At 33.7% G+C, this 20,488-nt stretch overlaps 1 protein-coding gene across 2 annotated transcripts; it reads right to left on the reverse strand.

Annotated features, from left to right (window-relative positions):
- Positions 1 to 322: 322 nt before the first annotated feature.
- Positions 323 to 20,461, reverse strand: LOC100914473 (damage-control phosphatase ARMT1). 2 transcript variants are annotated; one of them, XM_031937623.1, is made up of 5 exons: positions 20,186 to 20,461; positions 16,303 to 16,408; positions 12,843 to 13,087; positions 9,431 to 9,596; positions 323 to 2,046 (listed from the first exon to the last, which is right to left on the reverse strand). In XM_031937623.1, exons 1-5 carry the CDS (start codon positions 20,224 to 20,226, stop codon positions 1,276 to 1,278), a joined length of 1,329 nt encoding a protein of 442 aa, XP_031793483.1. In that variant the 5' UTR covers positions 20,227 to 20,461; the 3' UTR covers positions 323 to 1,275. The 2 variants fall into 2 exon arrangements, with proteins under 2 accessions (XP_031793483.1, XP_031793485.1); XM_031937625.1 differs by lacking the exon at positions 16,303 to 16,408.
- Positions 20,462 to 20,488: the final 27 nt, after the last annotated feature.

Raw genomic sequence — 20,488 nt, forward strand, 5'->3', positions numbered from 1 at the left:
TTAATAGTGCTGTTCTATTTGTTCACTAACAAAATGTAATAATGCTGCACAATTTATCTTTGAAAAGAACCATCCAAAAAGGAAAATGTACAGAGAAGTACATAAATTAGCTGTAATTTCATATATATATATACAATGTCAATAAAGAATTTGTTCACCAACTAAGAAGGAAGTTAAACCAATCTCATATGCAAATTACCTTGCATAAAGTCAGCTTTTGTGTTATGATGCATTATTAATTAGCTGTATTGACCTGGTCTTTTAATTGCCTATTTTTTAAGTCTCTGGAAAAAAAAACAAAACCAAATGGAATTTTAATGTATTTTATCGGCAAAGCCCCAGAAATTATATTCAGTTATATTTTTTCAAACCAAGGTGGTAAAATGGTTATACGTTTTAAAACAACTCGGGTCCAAAGCTGATTCATGGTGGAAAGACATCCTTCCAAATTCAAAACATAAGAATACATGTTATTTCAATCAGGGGCAAAGTCTATTACAACCAATTAGCAAAAAAGGAATCTCCATTTCTAAAGACAATTTGTTCAAAATATCTTTTATTTCATGGATATAATTAATAAAGATGAAAAAGATGTAACATTCTTCAATATATTTCCTCCCAGTCTGGTTTTTTTTCATTTTTTTTTTTTTTTTTTGTAATTCAGACAACTTTATTTAAAAAATTAAATGGACAAGAACATAGAATGCATATGAATGAAGGTTACTATCATCAAGAAATTTAAGTACCAAAGTTACTTAATTCCTTTGAATTATCAATATTATCAAATTAATTTTCTGCTTCCCTGTATTTCAAACGTTAGTTTTAAGACATTCATCCTAAAGGTAGACAAATTAATATCCATGCAGTATAAAATTAAGTTAAAATATTTTAAGTTAAAACTTAAGTTAAAATATTTCCCCAAATTTTAAACACCATGTAAGTACTTTACTTTTAAATGGTAAAAATTAAATAAGTCTAAGTGTATTTAACTATAAAAGCAAAATACACTTTTTGCATTTATCTCAGTAACTTCCTGAAATTTTGGACAAGACATAAAACTTCAATGAAAAATAAGAAATGAAATGTCTTTAAGACTCTCAAAGCAGCTGAACCTAAAGAACCTTAATTAGCAACATCAGTACAAAAGAGCAACTGATGTTGAAATTAGGTAACCCCATTCCTTCAAAGTAATTAAGTTTTAAAATTACTTTTCTGGGAAGGAAATAAGCTAAGTTAGAGCTTCTCTTTAAAGGTTTAAAAATCCCCTAAGCCAAATCAAAGGGCCCCATCAAACTGAAATACACCGTATTTTCCAGTAGTCATCCACTGAGGATCAGTATCTGTAATCTCTTCCCCTTGCCCAGTTGTCAAACCAACCTGAACTTCAGCTTTTATTGTTCTTATGCTGCAGAGAGGTGCAGGATGGAAACCATTCAAAGCCTGATGAAATGGAACTGTAAACTTCCACTTTCTGTCTCCTACTAATTTCCTATAGTTTAAATCGCCTTTGAAAAGAATTAAATTTGACTTCTGTAGTTCAGCATATAAATCAGGAGCAAAATGAGACATAGTACAATATTCGTGAGGCAGAGTCCAAAACATATGATCTTGGTAAACCCATGTATGCTTTTTAAGATAATGCTCCCAATTAGCTCCACACTCGAACAAACACTTAGTATTGGAGGCTTTTAATTCTTCAATCATCCAATTTAGATCTTTTTTATTAGTATCTGAAACATACCAGGGAATACTTTTTCCATGAAGATGGATCTCAGTAGCCAGCTTAGATGCTAAGAGGAAGTCTGCCATTATCAAATCTGTAACAAGTTCAAATCCTGCATTATCCAGGATAAAGTCCACTCTAGTAGTAGAAAATTTCTCCTGACTAGTTTTCTTTCGGTTTATAAGAAGTGACCAAAGCATTTCCAAATTATTCACTAAAATGAAAGGCTTCAGTTCATCCAAAACAGCCAATGGACTAGCTATCTGAGAGCTGCTCTGACCACCTGAGAGTGACAGATCACACTTATTTCCCCATAACGAAATCTGGGAAAAAAAAAAAAAAACAAACAAACATTATTCATACCTATAAACAACTGAAATATTTCACTGCCCATATCGTTAGTGGCATGATAGTTGTTGGCCTCCCCAAAAATTTCAAACGTTTTATTACTAATCTTTACATGAAAAAGCAGACTGATGACATTTTTCACTTTAAAACTAAATGTTTTTTAATTAGAAAAACAAACTCAAGAAAGAAAAATTCAATCAGTCAATACACTGCAAATTTCCCCATTTATGTGTTCTGAGTAATTGTTAAGATATTGAATAGAAATAAAAGGTAGGTAAGATTTTGTTAAAAGACAAGACTTCAAATGATACAACTTAATTCAATATTTAATAAAAAATGTGAATTTTCTATTTTTATATTCTAAAAGTGAAACTAATATTTTATTATTACATTAATAACTTTTTTTAAAGTTTTTAAGCTTATTTTTGAAAGACGTAACTAAACTTCAGCAACACATTTTGAACTAGAACCTTTAATGAACTTATATTAAACATGTTTTCAACAAAAAAACTTTATTCTTAAGAAATAAATGAAATTGTATACTTATTGTGTATCTAATTTATATTTTAATATATTTAACATCTACTAGTCATCCTGCCATCTGGGGGAGGGGATGGGGGCAGTGGAATTTTTTGAACTAGAACCTTTAATGAACTTATATTAAACATGTTTTCAACAAAAAAACTTTATTCTTAAGAAATAAATGAAATTGTATACTTATTGTGTATCTAATTTATATTTTAATATATTTAACATCTACTAGTCATCCTGCCATCTGGGGGAGGGGGTGGGGGGGGTAAGAGGTGAAAAATTGGAACAAGAGGTTTGGCAATTGTTAATGCTGTAAAGTTACCCATGCATATAACCTGTAAATTAAAGGCTATTAAATAAATAATAAATAAATAAATAAAATAAAGTGAAATCACATTATCCTAAGGAAAAAAAAAGAAATAAATGAAATTGATTAAAAGGATTTTTTTGTTTGCTGTTTTTGCTGAGGCAATTGGGGTTGACTTGCCCAGGGTCACACAGCTAGTGTTAAGTGTCTGAGGCAGGATTTGAACTCAGGTACTTTTGACTTCAAGGCTGGTGCTCTACCCACTCACTGCACCACCTAGCTGCCCTGATTAAAAGTTTTTAAAATACTGAAATAATTTTAAAATATTATTTTGGAAATATTTCTAACCCTACCTCCAACAAAAATAAAGTCACACATAATAGTATTAATACTTAACCATTATAGAGCATTTTGATTAGAATTGAATAGTTTTTTTTTCCATTTTTGTTTTATTATTAAAAAAAAAAAAGACCCAGCTAATTTATTTGTTTTGGATTTTGGAGGTAATTGGGGTTAAATGACTTGCCCAGGGTCACAAAGGTATTTAGTTTCTGAGACAGGATTTGAATGCCTGGCTCCACTGCTGGTTCTCTATTCACATACTACCTACCTGCCTCTCAATATTCAATGTAAATTATCATACTAGTTCTTCAGGGTAATAATAGACATTAAAAATTAAAAGTTCCATGTGTGGAACTAGTGTGGTGGTCTGGGAGCACTAAGAAAAACCGGTAGCAAAAAATACAAGGCATTCTCCCCATATATTCCATATTCCCTTCTGATTTAGAAATTATATCAAGCCGGGGAGACAGTTGTAGAGATAAAAATTAAGCATAAAGGGTGACCTTTTCTGTTTTAAAACTCCATCCTTAATTTAAAACTGCAGCTGGGGCTTGGGGAGGAAGTTATATGATTTTATGCAAACTGTGGAGTGTTATAACCAACTTTAATGATTCCCTTACATCTCTTTTAATTAATTTTATTCAGCTACACTGAACAAATAAAAAGAATTTTACTCTAGGCAAATAAAGTTTGAAATCAGTTTTTTAAGGTCAGAAGATTACACTAAGATATTCTTTCAGTATTTCTTATTGGAAGCTTCACACTGTGAGCACCAGAATGATCCATATTACTGCTGGATTATCGTGCTTTCATAGATACTCATTAGAATTTAGTAGTATGCAAAACAAAATAGCTGACGAGAGTTCTATGATTATAGGCCATGGTTCAAAACAGAGGTCTGCAACGTGTAGAATTTTAACTTTCTAACTCCAAAGCAAAACTTGCCTAGATTAAGTTGCATAGGTGAAACATTTTTTGTTGGAAGCAAGACTGGACAAGCAATTTAAAAGTCTGAACTTCTAGAACATATAATGATGTAACAAAAATGGTTGATTAAAGAAGAACAAACCCAAATATTGTACTAGTATACATAAAATATAGTAAGGATCAGAGAAGGGGTAGAAGGATACCCCTAGTCTAGTTTTTCTAGACTGCAGGGGTCCTCAAACTTTTTAAATAGGGGGCCAGTTCACTGTCCCTCAGACTGTTGGAGGGACGGACGTAAAAACAAAAACTTTGTTTTGTGGGCCTTTAAATAAAGAAACTTCATAGCCCTGGATGAGGGGGATAAACGTCCTCAGCGGCCACATCTGGCCCATGGGCGGTAGTTTGAGGACCTCTGCTCTAGAGGGTTTTTTGGAAGATATGAGTAATAATTATATGTGATGACAATATATAGCCAGATTATATTCTGCACTAATGCAAAGAGTACTCACAATGATGAGACCAAAGATCTACTAAAGAATTTGTGTATCTATATACGTATTCACATGTACATACAAATATATTAGTCTGAGAAAGTAAAAATGGAGAATGAACTCCAGGATAAATGTAAAATGCATTCTGCCAAGATTGATATTCTTAAGATAATTACTACCTACAAAATTCATTTATCAATATTAGTACCTCAAAATCTTTCCTATAAGCATCTTGAAATATTACTTAATCCATTATTTTATTTTATTTCTTGTAAGAAATGTCTTTTTCCATTCCTCCCACCCTCTTCCCCCATCTCTAACTAGGTTATAAACTCCTTGATATGGGAATAAAATTGAGAAGTTCAACAGTTCTCTATATTTCCTCAGAATGTTTATTTTAATGGCTTGGACAAGGGAAGATGGTCAATAAATTTTAACTTGGAAAAAGTTCTCTGCTTCGTCTTTCAAATATTCTATGCTGGGGCAGCGAGGTGGCACAGTGAATAGAGCACTAGCCCTGAAGTCAGGAAGACCTGAGTTCAAATCTGGTCTCAGACACTTCATAGCTGTGTGACCCTGGGCAAGTCATTTAACCCCAATTGCCTCAGCAGAAAAAACAAAACAAATATTCTATGCTTTCAGTTTTTTTTGCTTCTTGGCTCCTGAATACACTTTAGCCACATCGATGAGTCTACTTCCAAGAATTACTCTGAACAACAATAATATTAGCATTTAAGAATGTTTTAATGAAATACCTCATTGGAAAAACTAAAAAATGAGCTGGAAAATAGAGCTAGGATAGATAATTTTAAAATTATACAACTGGGGCAGCTAGATGGAGTGGTGAATAAGAGTGACCTGAGTTCCAATCCAACCTCAGACATTTAATACTTTCTAGCTGTATGACCCAGGGCAAGTCACTTAACCCTAATTGCCTCGGGGGAGGAGGGAAACTCTTTAAAAGCCATGATTTAAAAAAAAAAAAGCCTACACGTCACAATTTCAAAAAATTATCAGAGTAAACTGCTCTGATAATCTAGAACCAAAAAGTAAAATAGAAATTGAAAGAATCCATTAATCACCTCCTGAAAGAATCCCAACATGAAAACAGCCAAGAATATTAGTCAAATTCCAGAGCTCCCAGGTCAAATAGAAAATATTGCAAGTAGCCAGAAAACAATTCAAATATCATGGAACCACAGTCAGGATAACACAAGATTTAGCAGCTTCTACATTAAAGGACCAGAGGGCTTGGAATAAGATTATTTTGGAGTCCAAAGCAATCCCAATAGACTTTAGACAGAAAATTGTCATCTGCATCCAGAAAAAGAAGTATGGAGACTGAATGTAAATCAATACATGCTATGTTTACTTTTTTCCCCCTCTCCCATAGTTTTTCCTTTATTCTGATTTTTCTCTCCCAAAGGAAGGAAGGAAGGAAAAGAAAGGAAAGAGGGGGAAAAAAAGATTATTCTAGAGTTCACAGGAGAAATCAAGAATCACCTACATAATAAAATTGAGTATACCCTTCAGGGGAAAAAAAAAAAAAAAGACAGTCAAGGAAATAAAGGACTTTCAAACATGAAAAGACCAGAGCTGAATTGAAAAGTCTGACTTTCAAGGGAAGGTAAACAGGTAAACAGGAAAAGGAAATAAAAAATCATTTAATAAGGTTAAACCATTCACATTCCTATATGAGACAATACTTATATCTCATAAAAATTTTCTTATTGTTAGGGCAATTAGAAGAAGTATATATAAACAGAGGGCACAGGTGTAAGATGAAAATAAAGGATATCTAAAAAAATAAAGGGAAAAGGTAAAGATTGAATGGAGTAAATTATCTCACATAAAAGAGACAAGAACAAGCTTTTACAGTGAAGGGGAAGAAGGGAGGAGAGGGAAGGAATAACATGAACACTCAGTTGAGTAGAGAAATCTATCTTACCCTATAGAAAAGTAGATAGGGAAGGGAATGAGATACAAAGGAGAGTAAATGTGGGGAGGTGATAGAAGCAAAATTTTTTGAGGAGGGAAAGGGCAAAAAGAGAGAACTAGAATAAACAGAAATAGGACAGAGAGAAAAAGTCAGCAATATAGTAATTATAAAAAAAAATTTGAAGCAAGTTTTTCTGTTAAAGGCCTCATTTCTCAGATCAAAAGATATAAGGTTTTCAGATGAAGTATTGAATGTTATCTATAGAAAAATTCTCTAATTCACTATAGCAGAAATGCAAATTAAAACAATTCTGAGATACCTATTAGAATGGCTAGCTAATAGGACAGAAAAGAAAAATAACATGCACCAGAAGGGATGTGGGAAACATGAGACATTACCATATTGTTGGTAGTGCTGTTAAGTAATTCAACTATTCTATAGAGCAATTTGGAATTATACTCTAGCAGGAGTCCTCAAACTACAGCCTGTGGGGCAAATGCGGCAGCTGAGGACGTTTATCCCCCTCACCCGGGACTATGAAGTTTCTTTATTAAAGGCCCACAAAACAAAGTTTTTGTTTTTACGATAGTCCGGCTCTCCAACAGTCGGAGGGACAGTGAACTGGCCCCCTATTTAAAAAGTTTGAGGACTACTGCTCTTAAGGGCTTTAAACCATGCATACTCCTTGACTTAACAATGTCACTATTAAATCTATATCTCAAAGAAAAAAAAATAAACAAATATTTATAGCAGCTCTTTTCTGTTACCAAAGAACTAGAAACTGAGGGGATGCCCATAAATTAGGGAATGGCTGAACAAATTGTGGTTGGTGATCATGATGGAATACTTTTGTTTTGTAAGAAATGATGACCAGGATGATCTCAGAAAGACTTAAACAAGTTGATGCAAAGTAAAATATACCATACACGAGGTAACAGCAATATTGTAAGATGATAAGCTGTGAATGACTTAGCTAGTTTTGGCAGATCTAGCCAATAGATAGCCAAAAATAAAATGCTAAATAAATTCCTTCCATAAGAGTGTCTTAAATAAGAAAAGGGAAAAAAGGATGACAAAGAACTACAATGATCTAAGACAGCTCTTAAGGTATAATGATGAAGAATGTTATCCATCCCAGAGACCGATGGTAATTGAATACAGATTGAAGCATACTTTTTTTTTTTTTCTTGATTTTTTTTCCCTTTTGGTCTGTTTCTTTTTGAAGAGGGCTGAAATTCTTGAGTCGTTGCCCTGAGGTTGGTTCAAGCACTTAGGGCTAATTACTTATTGGACAATATTCTATGGGCATATGCTTGGAAAATGGTCCTTCCCACTATCCTGTGCTGGCTCAATGATTGGTGTATACAGAGGATTGTAGAAGGGACTAGGGGGCAGAGTAAGACCAGCCAGAGTAATTTTTTGCAGTAGATGAGGAAGAAGGCGGGTCACGGAGATTCTGCTTCCATCCTGTTCCATCCCGTGTCTAAAGACCAAGAATAAAGACTAAGGACTTTTGCTTATCCTGACTCCTGCTGATTCTGGGGTATCTGGGGTACTAGCGTGGTTATCACACTTTTCTTAACATGACATAATACAGAAATATTTCACATGACTACACGTGTAACCTATATAGAATTGCTTGTCTTCTCAACAGGGCATGAGAAAAAAGGAGAGAATTTAGAACTCAAAATTTTTAAAAATGAATGTTAAAAATTGTTTTTATATGTAACTGGAGAAAAATAAAATGCTAAATAAATTCCTTCCATAAGAGTGTTTTAAATAAGAAAAGGGAAAAAAGGATGACAAAGAACTATAAAAAGTTCAATGTTCCACAGCAGAAATATCTACTGAGTTAATTGACTGCTCAAGCTTTATATTATATATATATGTATATGTGTACATATGAATAATTTTTAAACATTAAGACAAATAGTTACTCTGCAACTAACAAGGATCCTAGCTAAAGAAAAAAAAAATTCTAAATTGACTTCAAAATTGATTTCCAAGTATTAAAATGAATTTTGTTTACTGAATAACATTATCTTTAAAAACATCCATTATGGAATATTACTGTTCTGTAAGAAATGACCAACAGGATAATTTCAGAAAGGCCTGGAGAGACTTACACGAACTGATGCTGAGTGAAATGAGCAGGACCAGGAGATCATTATATACTTCAACAACAATACTATATGATGACCAGTTCTGATGGATCAGGCCATCCTCAGCAACGAGATCAACCAAATCATTTCTAATGGAGCAGTAATGAACTGAACTAGTTATGCCCAGAAAAAGAACTCTGGGAGATGACTAAAAACCATTACATTGAATTCCCAATCCCTATATTTATGCCCACCTGCATTTTTGATTTCCTTCACAAGCTAATTGTACAATATTTCAGAGTCTGATTCTTTTTGTACAGCAAAATAACGTTTTGGTCATGTATACTTATTGTGTATCTAATTTATATTTTAATATATTTAACATCTACTGGTCATCTTGCCATCTAGGGGAGGGGGTGGGGGGGGTAAGAGGTGAAAAATTGGAACAAGAGGTTTGGCAATTGTTAATGCTGTAAAGTTACCCATGTATATATCCTGTAAATAAAAGGCTATTAAATTTAAAAAAAAAAAATCCATTATAAGTATGTATGCCTCATCTTAAATGACTTGGCAAATTTAAATATATATATATAAAACTATAAATAAGATACACATATATATGGGTATAAATATACATATGTACACTTCTATACATACACATGAGAGGAGAAAGGGAGAAGAGGAAGGGAAAGAGAAAAAGAGAATAAAATAATATTTTACCTGCAAGAGTTTAAAAAACTCATTTTTCAGTTGACTTTCATTTAGGTTTTCAATCCCACTACTTAACTCTTGTAGGTAAATACATAAAGTTATGATAGCATCCTGTGATTCCAAGAAATTCTGTTGTTTTGATTCTTTAAACACATCAAAGTCACTGATTGGTGAACTGAAATGGAGGCAAAAGAAACAAAGTGCAAAAATAATCATGATGCTATACTTTAAATAGTTGTTAATATTATCTTAGTAATTCAATAGTCAATTCTTATACTCTAGTAAAGGCTAAAAAGCAAAGTTTTTTGAAAACTGAAATCTTGTAAGATAATCATAAAAACTTATTTTAACAAATCATAGCCCTTTCCCAATACACAATATTTAAAAATTTGGCATATTCTTCTTGGTTGTCAAGTTCTTCTGATGAAAATTTCAACAATTAGGAAGCATAAGAGAGCAGGAAAAGCTAGTCTTAAGATGATGACAAAAAAAACCAAACATTTTTATAAATCACTTTAAAATTCTTGAATTTATCCTCACAACAATGCTATGAATAGGTGCTATTGTTATTCCAATTTTCCAAATGAGAAAACTGAGGCAGAAAAGAATCAATTTGCTCAGAGATAAGAAACTAAATTTTCCAGCAAAAATTCAAACTCTGATCCCCTGGAGTCCAAATCTCACACTCTACCTATTTGGCCATTCACCTGCCTTAACTTCATTATATAATCAAATTTTGATTACCTATGTGTGGATAACCTCTGAAAAATCTAAAATTCCAAATTAGTTACTCCCGTCTCCTCATCCCCATGCTTGACAATTATTTTCCTGGGCCATCTCATAATAGAACATGGAGTAATAAGATTGTTAACCAAAAGAAACAAAAAGGGATTTAAATCTGAAAGGGAAAAAAAAAAGGATGACTTATTGCAAAGTCAAGTGCAAAAAATTGGGGGGTTATATTCTATTCTAAATTATCCATATCATGGATCCCCTTTTATATTCACGTAAACAATTGAAAGTTTATGCTATATGAGTTGTGACAAGAAAGTACAGGACTGATTTTTAAAAACAACCTTTCAGAATTTATATATCTAAATGAGTATTTTCCCCTTCATAGCAGTCAAAGTATTAGTCAAAATATACTTATTCCAATGGTATTATCATCATTCAAAATATTTTTGGCTTACTCTTTTGGAACTGTCTTCAGAGCCTATGGCAGTCTTTTGGATATTTTTAATGGTGGTATAATAATAGTGTTGGGCTTGGAACCAGGAAGACATGAGTTCAAATTCTGCTTCAGACACTTAGCTGTGTTATCCTGGGCAAGTCACTTAAATGCTCTCTGCCTCAGTTTCCTCATCTGTAAAATTGACACATCTCACAAAGAATTATTATGAGCAAATGAAATAACATGTAAATCACTTTGAAAGTCATAAAGTGTCACATAAATGCTGTATTCATTTACTTATTATAGGCCTACTATGTGTAGAGTACTATGCTTCCCAGTGGAGGAGATTCACCATATAAATAATTTACATTTCCAACTTTCAATTAACTTGTATTCTAATAGAAACAATACATCAACATAGAAAAAACAAATGATATTACATAAGTAAAGTAGTTACGAAATAACTTTCAATGTCTAAATATAGAGAATAAAGGAAATCAAAAACAAGTTGCTCAGAAACTGGAAACAGAGTGGATGCCTATCAGTTGGAGAATGACTGAACAAATTGTGGTATATGAATGTTATGGGATATTATTGTTCAGTAAGAAATGACCAGCAGGATGATTTCAGAGAGGTCTGGAGAGACTGACATGAACTGATGCCAAATGAAGTGAGCAGAACCAGGAGAACATTACACAACACGATAACTATAAATATATAAGCATATATTGGATTTAACATATACTGGACTACTTGCCATCTGGAAAGGGGGGAAAACTGGAATACAAGGTTTTGCAAGGGCTAATGTTAAAGAATTGTCCACACATATGTTTTGAAAAATAAAAAGCTTAAAAAACAACAACAAAAAACAAGTTGCTCTTTACAATACAGAAAGCAGGCAACATTAAGGAATATGGACATTCCAAGGCACAGCAACAGCCTGAGGCAAAGTCACAGAAAGGAGCTCCGCAAGGAGTCCATTTTGGCTACAATACAGGGTACAAGAAAGTCTTTTCAGCTAAGACTCAAAAGGAACAAGTGTTGTGAAATTTTGGGAAAAGACATGAAGCATAAAAATTTTATCCAAAAGGCAAAAGTGATTAGCCAGAATCTCCATGAGAATATTTTTTCTGGGAAAGAATAAACCTGGATTAAAAGGGTAAAGATAATGGAAACAGGAAATATGTTTGAAAAGGGTGCTGGGAATAGGAAAAAATGAACAAATGTGAAAGATGTTGTGACTTCCAGCATTTTTTTGGACTGGCTAGATTTTAAACAATACAATGAACATGGCACTGTGTTGTACAGGTGTGATGTTCTCCTTTATAAAGTGAATGCTGAAATGTTACCTATTTTTTACCATTAGAAAATTTACTCGATTTTGCTTTTATAGTTGTAAATTATTTTAATAGACTATTCAAAAGTCAGATACAGTACAGACACTCTTTAAGTCTTACATTTGGCCAAAAGCTATGAATTTGGACTTCATAAGAAAATAAACCTTTAATACAAAATAAGCTAAGTAATCAAATTTTTAAAGAATTTTAAAATGGAATGGCAGATACAATCTCAAAGAAGTATGTTTATTTTAGTGAAACCTGTCATAATCACATTTATAACATGACTTTTAAGAAATATGCATCTGAAAACTTCCTGCAACTCACTTATGTTTCTACTAGTAGCCAGCTAGCTTTTTTTTGGCTCTAAGCAGTTTCAAAAAGATAAGGTTTATGACTGAACCTATGAGTTCATTGTTATGATAAGGAAATTCTTTTACTAGTGCACCTATGATTTCATTGTTATGATAGGAAATTCTTTTACTAGTGCACCTATGAATTCATTGTTATGATAAGGAAATTCTTTTACTAGTGTACCTATGAGTTCATTGTTATGATAAGGAAATTCTTTTACTAGTGTACCTATAAGTTCATTGTTATGATAAGGAAATTCTTTTACTAGTATGAGTCAACACTTTCTTTCCAACTTGTCTCTAGAAATTTACTGAGAACACAAAGTTAAATTACCGAGGGTCACATAGTTAACTGCTAAGAGACAGGATCTGAATCCAGGATTCCTTGGCTTCCCAGATGGCTTTTGTTTGGGGAAAGGCAATTGGAGTTAAGTGATTTGTCCAGGGTCACAGAGCTAGCACGTGTCAAGTATCTGATGTCATATGCTCTAACCTTTTGACAAAAAACAATGTCCTAGAATACAACAAGTAACATAGAATTCTACAAGATATTAATTTACCTTAGCAGTAATGCTTCATGAATTCTACGGTACATATAACACTCTACATATAACCAAGGAGACTGAAACCAGCTTATTTTTTTATCATTTTCATTTAAAATACTATGGTGATATTCCAGGTGTTCATTCCATACATCGGCATCAACCCAGGTATCAGCCAAAGGCAGTAATGGCTTATCAGTTTCTAGTTCATTATGTAACTTAGAAAGAAGAGAGAAAGCTTTCTTTTCTGCTTCAGCGCCTACCTGGAAAAGAGAATTAAAAATATCTTTCACAAACTATAGTCATCATAAGTCATATTTTTAAATATTTGGAGCTCAAAAAGCAAAATTGCTTTTTTTTTTTTTTTTTGGAGAGTTCAGGGTATTACAGCTGCCAAAAGCTGTTTAGAATGAACCATGTTCCAATTCAATATTCTAAAGTTCCAAATCACTTCCTATCCATGTAGGTTTCAACATAAATAAATAAATATATAAAAATATAAATAAAAATATACTTCAGGAAAACCCAATGGTAGTAACCAAGTTGGTGAATTGTGTGTTTGGGGCAACTCAGTTCCAAACAATAACATGTGACAAATAAGATACAAAAACAACAAAAAAGAAATAAATCATTAGAAGATTAAGAGAAAGACAATATAAAGCAGAAAACCAAATCTAATGAACAGAACTATAGAATTTTTTTTAAAAAGCAAAGAGAAATAACTGTTAAATTATCTCATTTTGGTTCCAAAATAAATTGATGAGCAGGAAATAATGGATATTATCCACATTCTACAGATGAGGAAAACAAAGTTCATGGTCATTAAGTGACTTGCCTAGGGCAAAATTTGAACTCAGGTTTTTCTGACTCAAATGCCAACATTGTCCACTATGCTGCATTGTCCCTATAAAAAAATATCTGGTACCTCTTAAGAATGTTAATTAAGTTACTAAAGGAAGAATGAAAAAGTGTGAAAATAAGAAGTGAAAATGTTGAAAGGACAAGGGAAAATCTTAAAGAAGTAGTAGATTCTCTGAGGAGCAGAGTGATTCAACAGAATTTTAAAAATGCTGAGACAGATGAAGAAAAAAAATTTTAAATGGTAAAATTGAGGAAAGACCTTTATAAACAAAAGAATTAGATGGCCAAACTTAGCAAGACAAAGGATTACAGTTCTCCTTGTGGGGAAAACAAAAAAAAAGAATCTGATAATCACATTCCATGAAATCATGCAAGAAAATTACACACAAGTAACAGAAACATAAAGCCAAAGAGAGAGCCTTTGAAGGACAAAAAGAAAAGAGAATCCTAATTTAACTAATTTAGAAATGAACTTAAATTCTAGAGCTAGCATTTCTAAGAAAGAATCCATAAGCACTTTAGAGGACATAATTTACATTATCAGCAAAAATCAATTCAAATTGTGAAAAAACTATTCAATAAGGACAGGAATTACTAAAATACAATATGGTAAAAAAAAAAAAAAAAAAAAAAAAAAAAAAAAAAAAAAAAAAAAAAAAAAAAAGAAAAAAAAAAAAAAAAAAAAAAAAAAAAAAAAAAAAAAAAAAAAAAAAAAAAAAAAAAAAAAAAAAAAAGACAAGAAAAATTGGCCTGTTTCCCCAAACTGTCTATCAATCAAAAAGAAGCATACTTCTGTCATTAAAAAAGATGCTTCATCCATAAACTGGAAAAAAACTTAATTCTTTCTTAATGAGAAATATAGAACTAGCCATGTAAATTGACCAAGCAACTGAAACTTAAGTAAACTACAATAGTATGCAAATAAGGAATAAAAAATAACTAAATGCTTGCATATTTTAAGAATGTGAACAATTCATTATATAGACTTTCAACCAAAACTTTTTTTAAAGTTAAGTAGAAGGAAGACTCCGTGAAAAACAACATGAAAGAAGTAGATCTGAAAAACTCAATGAGAGGGGGAGAAGTGAAATTTCTCTTGAAATTAGGTATCAATCAGAAAAGATGGTGGAGCAGAATGAAGCACAGACCAGTTGCAAGTTCCTCTTAACAACTACATCAGCAAAGATCCAAGATCATCAAAGCAAGTAGTGGCTTGAAAATCTGAGGTGAAACCACAGAAAGTTGTATTTCTAGCCCTAGATCACTAATTAGGCCCACTAGGAGATGACCAGAGTGGAAAAAGTGCCATAGTACAGGCTCAAAACTGGGAAAGGCCTATAATGGCATTCTTGATTCTCTAACTTCTGCATAGGAGTGAAGATTCAGGTTCAAGTCAGGATTACAACCTGTAAAAAAATCACAAGCTCCCAGCATAATGAGCAGACAGTAAGTAGGTTTGCTCTGAATCTGGAGACCTTTCTAGCTAGTTAACTGAGGGAGAAAGAAGAGGGAAAAATGCCAGAAAGGAGGAACCATCTCTCAGAACTCCAAGAGGCAGCTCTGTAGCTATACTGCCTAGAACCAAACTAAAGATCAGGGTCAAGAAAGGATGTGATTAAAACATGTTTTAAATCAAGATTAAATAAAACACAATGAAAGTTGGTAGTTCCTATATCAAATCACCTCTCATAAAATCTGAAAAACACAGCATTCAAGTGCCAGAAAAGTGGCAGGTCCTCAGATAATCCAAGGCAGAGACAAACAAGTCCATGACAATCTTGTCAGAAGTACGCAGAACTTGGTCCTAACTCAAAGTTCCAATCTGGGAAGTAATGATGAAAAATGAATAAATTTGTTAAAATTGCCTTAATAAAGTGCTATTATGGATAGTATTATGGATACTCAAGACCCAAACTCAGAAGAGAGTAACTCCAAAATATCTACAAAATCCCTATAAGCACTACAAGATCAATTAGTATTCTTAGAAGAAATGAAGCAAAGGTTTAAAAATGGCATAATAAATGAATTAAGAGTGGTAGAGGAAAGAACTAGAAAAATGATAACTTTAAAGGAAAAGCTTCATAAAAAGAATAGCTTAACCAGTCCTGAAATCAGGAGGACCTGGGTTCAAATTGGACCTCAGACACTTAATACTTCCTAGCTGTGTGACTCTAGGCAAGTCACTTAACCCCAATTCCTAGGGGAAGGAAGGGGATAGAGAAGGGGGAGAAGAGAGAATAGCTTAGCATTAAAGTTACAAAACCTTATCTAATTAAAAGATGCCTTGAAAATTAGAATGGACCAAAGAGAAGTCAATTATCTCCATGAGACAAAATATATTCTAAAAAGTTAGGATTGAAAAATAAAAGAAAATGTAAGGTATCTTTGAAAAAACACCACCACCACCAAAGTGGAAAGTATCAAGGAGAGATAATTCAAGAATGAACAAAAAAAGGGCCAGAATATTGTATTTCAAGAAATCAAACTGCCCACAATTATTAGAATAAGAGAGCAAAGTAAAAATAGGAAAAAAATCCACTAATCATCTCCTAAAAGAAACCGCAAATGAATGAGAGCTTCATTTACCAGGTTCAATTATTAAATATATAACCCTTACCTCTCCATACTTCTCAAAGAATTCATCTTTATGTTGGTGCAATGTATCAATAACCTTTGTTAGGATCTGTGGTGCTCGATTTTTCATTGTAAAATATGCAAAAGATCTAAAAGAAAGAGGTAACAGGTACTAGTATGTTATTTAATGATAATAAAATGTTAATAGTAATAGATCTGGAATCCCTTCATTTACAAAACATATGTATACCTTACAATTACTTTTCACATATTTGCTAAGTCATTATTAGTATGCCAATGTATACTATTTTGAGATAAATTATAAGACCTAAGTGATATGCTATTCAATTTATTCCAAGCAAATGTCTATTATATAAAAGGCACTGAAGATATAAAAATTTAAATTAAAAAAAAGCCTCTGCTTTATGTATTAAAATCTAATAGGAAAGTTAGTCATTCTCTTACTAATATTTTAGTGAACTGTATAAATACATGGGAGATGTAAATCTCCAATGATCTGTCTGTTTGATACGTCTATTTCTTTATAGGTAAGATATATACCTTGCAAACACAGTCCCTATCATCCTGAGACATTAACCAAAAAACAATTTCCTTTTAGGACTTTCATTTCTATTCATCTAGTCCTAATTCCCTACTCCAAAACACTACACATCCCTATTTTCCCCTTGCTCTTTCCTTTATATCTTTGGTTCATCTATTCCTCTATTAAATTCCTCTTTATGTTCAATCTTTTTCTTTTACAATCTTTGCATTAATTGAAACCTGATTTTCCCAAGGACTCGGGATCACTGGTATTCTCCAAATTCTGGTTGCTCCATCTTCCACATCTCCACCCTTCACTTCAGGTAGAATTGGTAAACTTCTTACTCTTCATCACAAGTTCTAAACCTTTATTCTACAATCCTCACTCAAGTCTTGAACAATTCAAGATTCTATGAAACTTTCTTCAGTAGAAATTTGTTTTGGCTATACTATCCTCCCTAATGTGCCACTTAGCTGCCTGCGTTGCAGACACACGTTCTCTGAGAATCTGGCATCTGACTTACAGTCTTTTATTTTTTCCCTTTCTCATTTTTTTCAATAACTCATATAAAAGGTTCAGATCTGCTTCAACTGTACACATCTTTTTCTCATTATTTTTTACTAATTCTGAATTTAGGTCTGATGAATCAAAGATAGGACTGTACAAAGGGAACTTACTCAGGAAGAAAGGGCAAATGAAATTTTTTCCCCTATTCCATTCTTGACGGCATTATTTGCTAACCACTATTTCCTACACCTATCACTTTTATTTCCCATACCTACTACCTTTTTTTTTTTCGTTTAATATTTAATTTGGGGGGGTTACATTTTAAGTTCCAAGCTGCCTACCCCTACTCTTAACTGAAGACTACATCACAAATATATACATACTTATACACACATAGTAAAACTATACTCTACATGCTTCTATTTATCACTTCTTTCCCTAAAGATGGATAGTATCTTCTTTCGTAGTTGTGGTTTATGTCTATTTATAATACTAGAACATCCAGATCACTTACAATTATTCTTTAAACAATATAGTTGTTACTATAATCAACATTCTCATGGCTCTGCACATTTCATTCTTCATCATTAAAATCTTCCTGCTCGAACTCTGGGAGATGACTAAAAACCATTACATTGAATTCCCAATCCCTATATTTATGCACCTGCATTTTTGATTTCCTTCACAAGCTAATTGTACAATAATTCAGAGTCTGATTCTTTTTGTACAGCAAAATAATGTTGTGGTCATGTATACTTATTGTGTATCTAAGTTATATTTTAATATATTTAACATCTACTGGTCATCCTGCCATTTAGGGGAGGGGGGGGGGGGGGGTTAAGAGGTGAAAAATTGGAACAAGAGGTTTGGCAATTGTTAATGCTGTAAAGTTACCCATGTATATATCATGTAAATTAAAGGCTATTAAATAAAAAAAAAAAAAAAAATAACTGATTCTCAGCCAGAATAAAAAAAATAAAATAAAATAAAATAAAATCTTCCTGCTCATCATTTCTTATAGCATAATAATATTCCATCACAATCATTTGCTTAGTTGTTCCCCAATTGATGCATATCTCCTCAATTTTTAGTTCTTTGCCAACACAAAAAGCATTGATAGCAATATTTTTAAATGGACTCTTCCTTTTCCCTTAAGTATTCTGGGAAACAGGCCTAAGCATAGTAATGGTGGATCAAAAAGTTTATATAGTTTTAAAACTCTTTAGGTACAATTCCAGAAGGCTCCCTAAAATGGTTTCCTCAAAAAGTCACGAGTCTTCTGAATAATGTACAAATCTTTGACCTCTTTTGTTTCTTCTTCCTGTGTCATCATTTCCCATGTATTTCTCCCTAAATTCAACTTTCTTTCTTTTGCATCAAAATCCCCACATGGACAGTTAGATATGTGTGGGACAAAGACCCAAGAGGATTTCTCAAGGTAAAAGCAGAAAGGAATTATATTACGATCTCATGAGAAAGGGTGTCTTCCTCCCAACAAGCAGTCAGATAAGGAGAGGCCTGTGTCTCACTTTAATCTGTAAAATAAATCCTTGGTTGGAACAGATAGTGATAATGATCTCCATGACAAGATGGCCTGATACACCCTTGAACTAAATATTTCCTAAGGAAATTGTGGCTAAAACTGGGAGGCTATAATACTATGTAAATGATGATGATTTTGAAAATGAATTTAGATTAATTTTGGCAATTGAGTTTAAATTACCTATGAAAATAAATTTTTTAAACATTTTTAAAAGCTAAAAGTTATGAATACATCCCATAGACACATGATTGATTCAACTTTCCAAAGAAAATAGAATCAAATTATATATTTTAGATGCTTTGCAAAAGCTTAAGCCACTATACAAAATTTTTTTCTTTTGGTGAGGCAATTGGGGTTAAGTCCCTTGCCCAAGTGAAATAGCTAGTAAGTGTTAATTAAGTGTGTGAGGCCAGATTTGAACCAAGTCCTCCCGATTCTAGGAGTGGGTTTTCTATCCACCGAGTCATCTAGCTGTCCCCACCATTATTATTTTTTACAGGAACATATAACTGCATAGCAACGAGGAACTTCATAAATTATTTAATCTAATCTCCCCATTTTCAAACTGAGAGCAAGAGATTTTACTCTGGTCAGTAGACAGAAATGAGGAGGGAGACCTTTCCAGCAGAGAAAAAATGTCCAACCCAGAGAGATGGGAATGTCTGGAAGAAAATATTCTGCAGTTAGACTGGAAACTGGGGAACCGGGAGCACGAGGTTTCGAGGGGCTTTTATGTTTGTTCCCACAGACACAGGGAGCAGTTAGATTTTGTTGAATAGGGAGATGACTGAGATCAGTGACTCTAAAAAGTCACTTTGGAGCAGGGAAAAGAGTTGAGGCCAGCAGACCCATCAGCAGGCTATTGCAATAATCCAAAACTGAATTGGTTATTGCGATTTGTCCTATGTCACTCGGCTATTTGAGTGACGGAAGCAGAACTAGAAACCACGTCTCCTTACATTGTCTTCCTCACATCGCACTTTGACTTCGGAAAGGTCTACTAAGGGCTATGAGTAACTTCAGAAAAGCGGTCCCCTGAAATAACAAGAGTTCTGCCGCGCTACCACCTAAGAACCCTCGGAGGAAAAGGGAGAGAAAAAGAGAAGTTCCCCAGAGGGGCAGACCTGCCCCAGTCACCCAGAGCACGGCCGTGTGACGGAGCAGGTTCACACCGGCTGAATTCCGCTCGGCAGCCAGACGAGCATCCTTCCCTCTCCTTAGCTCCGGTCCTGGCACGGCTGCTCGGCTTCAAGGCCCCGAGACTATGGGTGGGCCCGGGGGGGGGGGGGAATGCAGGCAGGCTAAATCTGAGAGAAGAAATGCGAAATGTACCCATGGTCTTGAGCCGACATCTGAGGGGGGAGCTCATCCATCACGAATGCTACACAAGGCCGCCAGGCTCAGGCGCCGCAAACTACCCCGAAGCCGCCGGAAGTAAAGTGAGTACGGGGAGAAGCGGGGAGGGGGAAAAGTCAGTGACGAGGAAATGCGTCACCACAGCCGTGCCGTCCAACCCCGCCTTCTCCCGGGCCGTACGAAGAGACCGCACGCCTTGTTTTGAATAAACGAACTTTATTCGACCTCGCTTTGTGGGAAAGTCGAGCACCTGCAAGGCGCAGGCTCCCGGTCCCCGCG

Source organism: Sarcophilus harrisii, chromosome 4, assembly GCF_902635505.1.
Source record: "Sarcophilus harrisii chromosome 4, mSarHar1.11, whole genome shotgun sequence".
Lineage (NCBI taxonomy): Eukaryota > Metazoa > Chordata > Mammalia > Dasyuromorphia > Dasyuridae > Sarcophilus > Sarcophilus harrisii.

What these genes read in the sequence shown, in the direction of transcription:
- LOC100914473 (XM_031937623.1), bottom strand. Translation starts at nt 20,226, where the DNA reads ATGGATGAGCTCCCCCCTCAGATGTCGGCTCAAGACCATGG. An exon ending in ATGTCGGCTCAAGACCATGG is followed by an intron (nt 16,409 to 20,185) that starts GTACATTTCGCA and finishes TCTTTCTTTTAG; the next exon opens with ATCTTTTGCATATTTTACAA. An exon ending in CATGAAGCATTACTGCTAAG is followed by an intron (nt 9,597 to 12,842) that starts GTAAATTAATAT and finishes CCTCCATTTCAG; the next exon opens with TTCACCAATCAGTGACTTTG.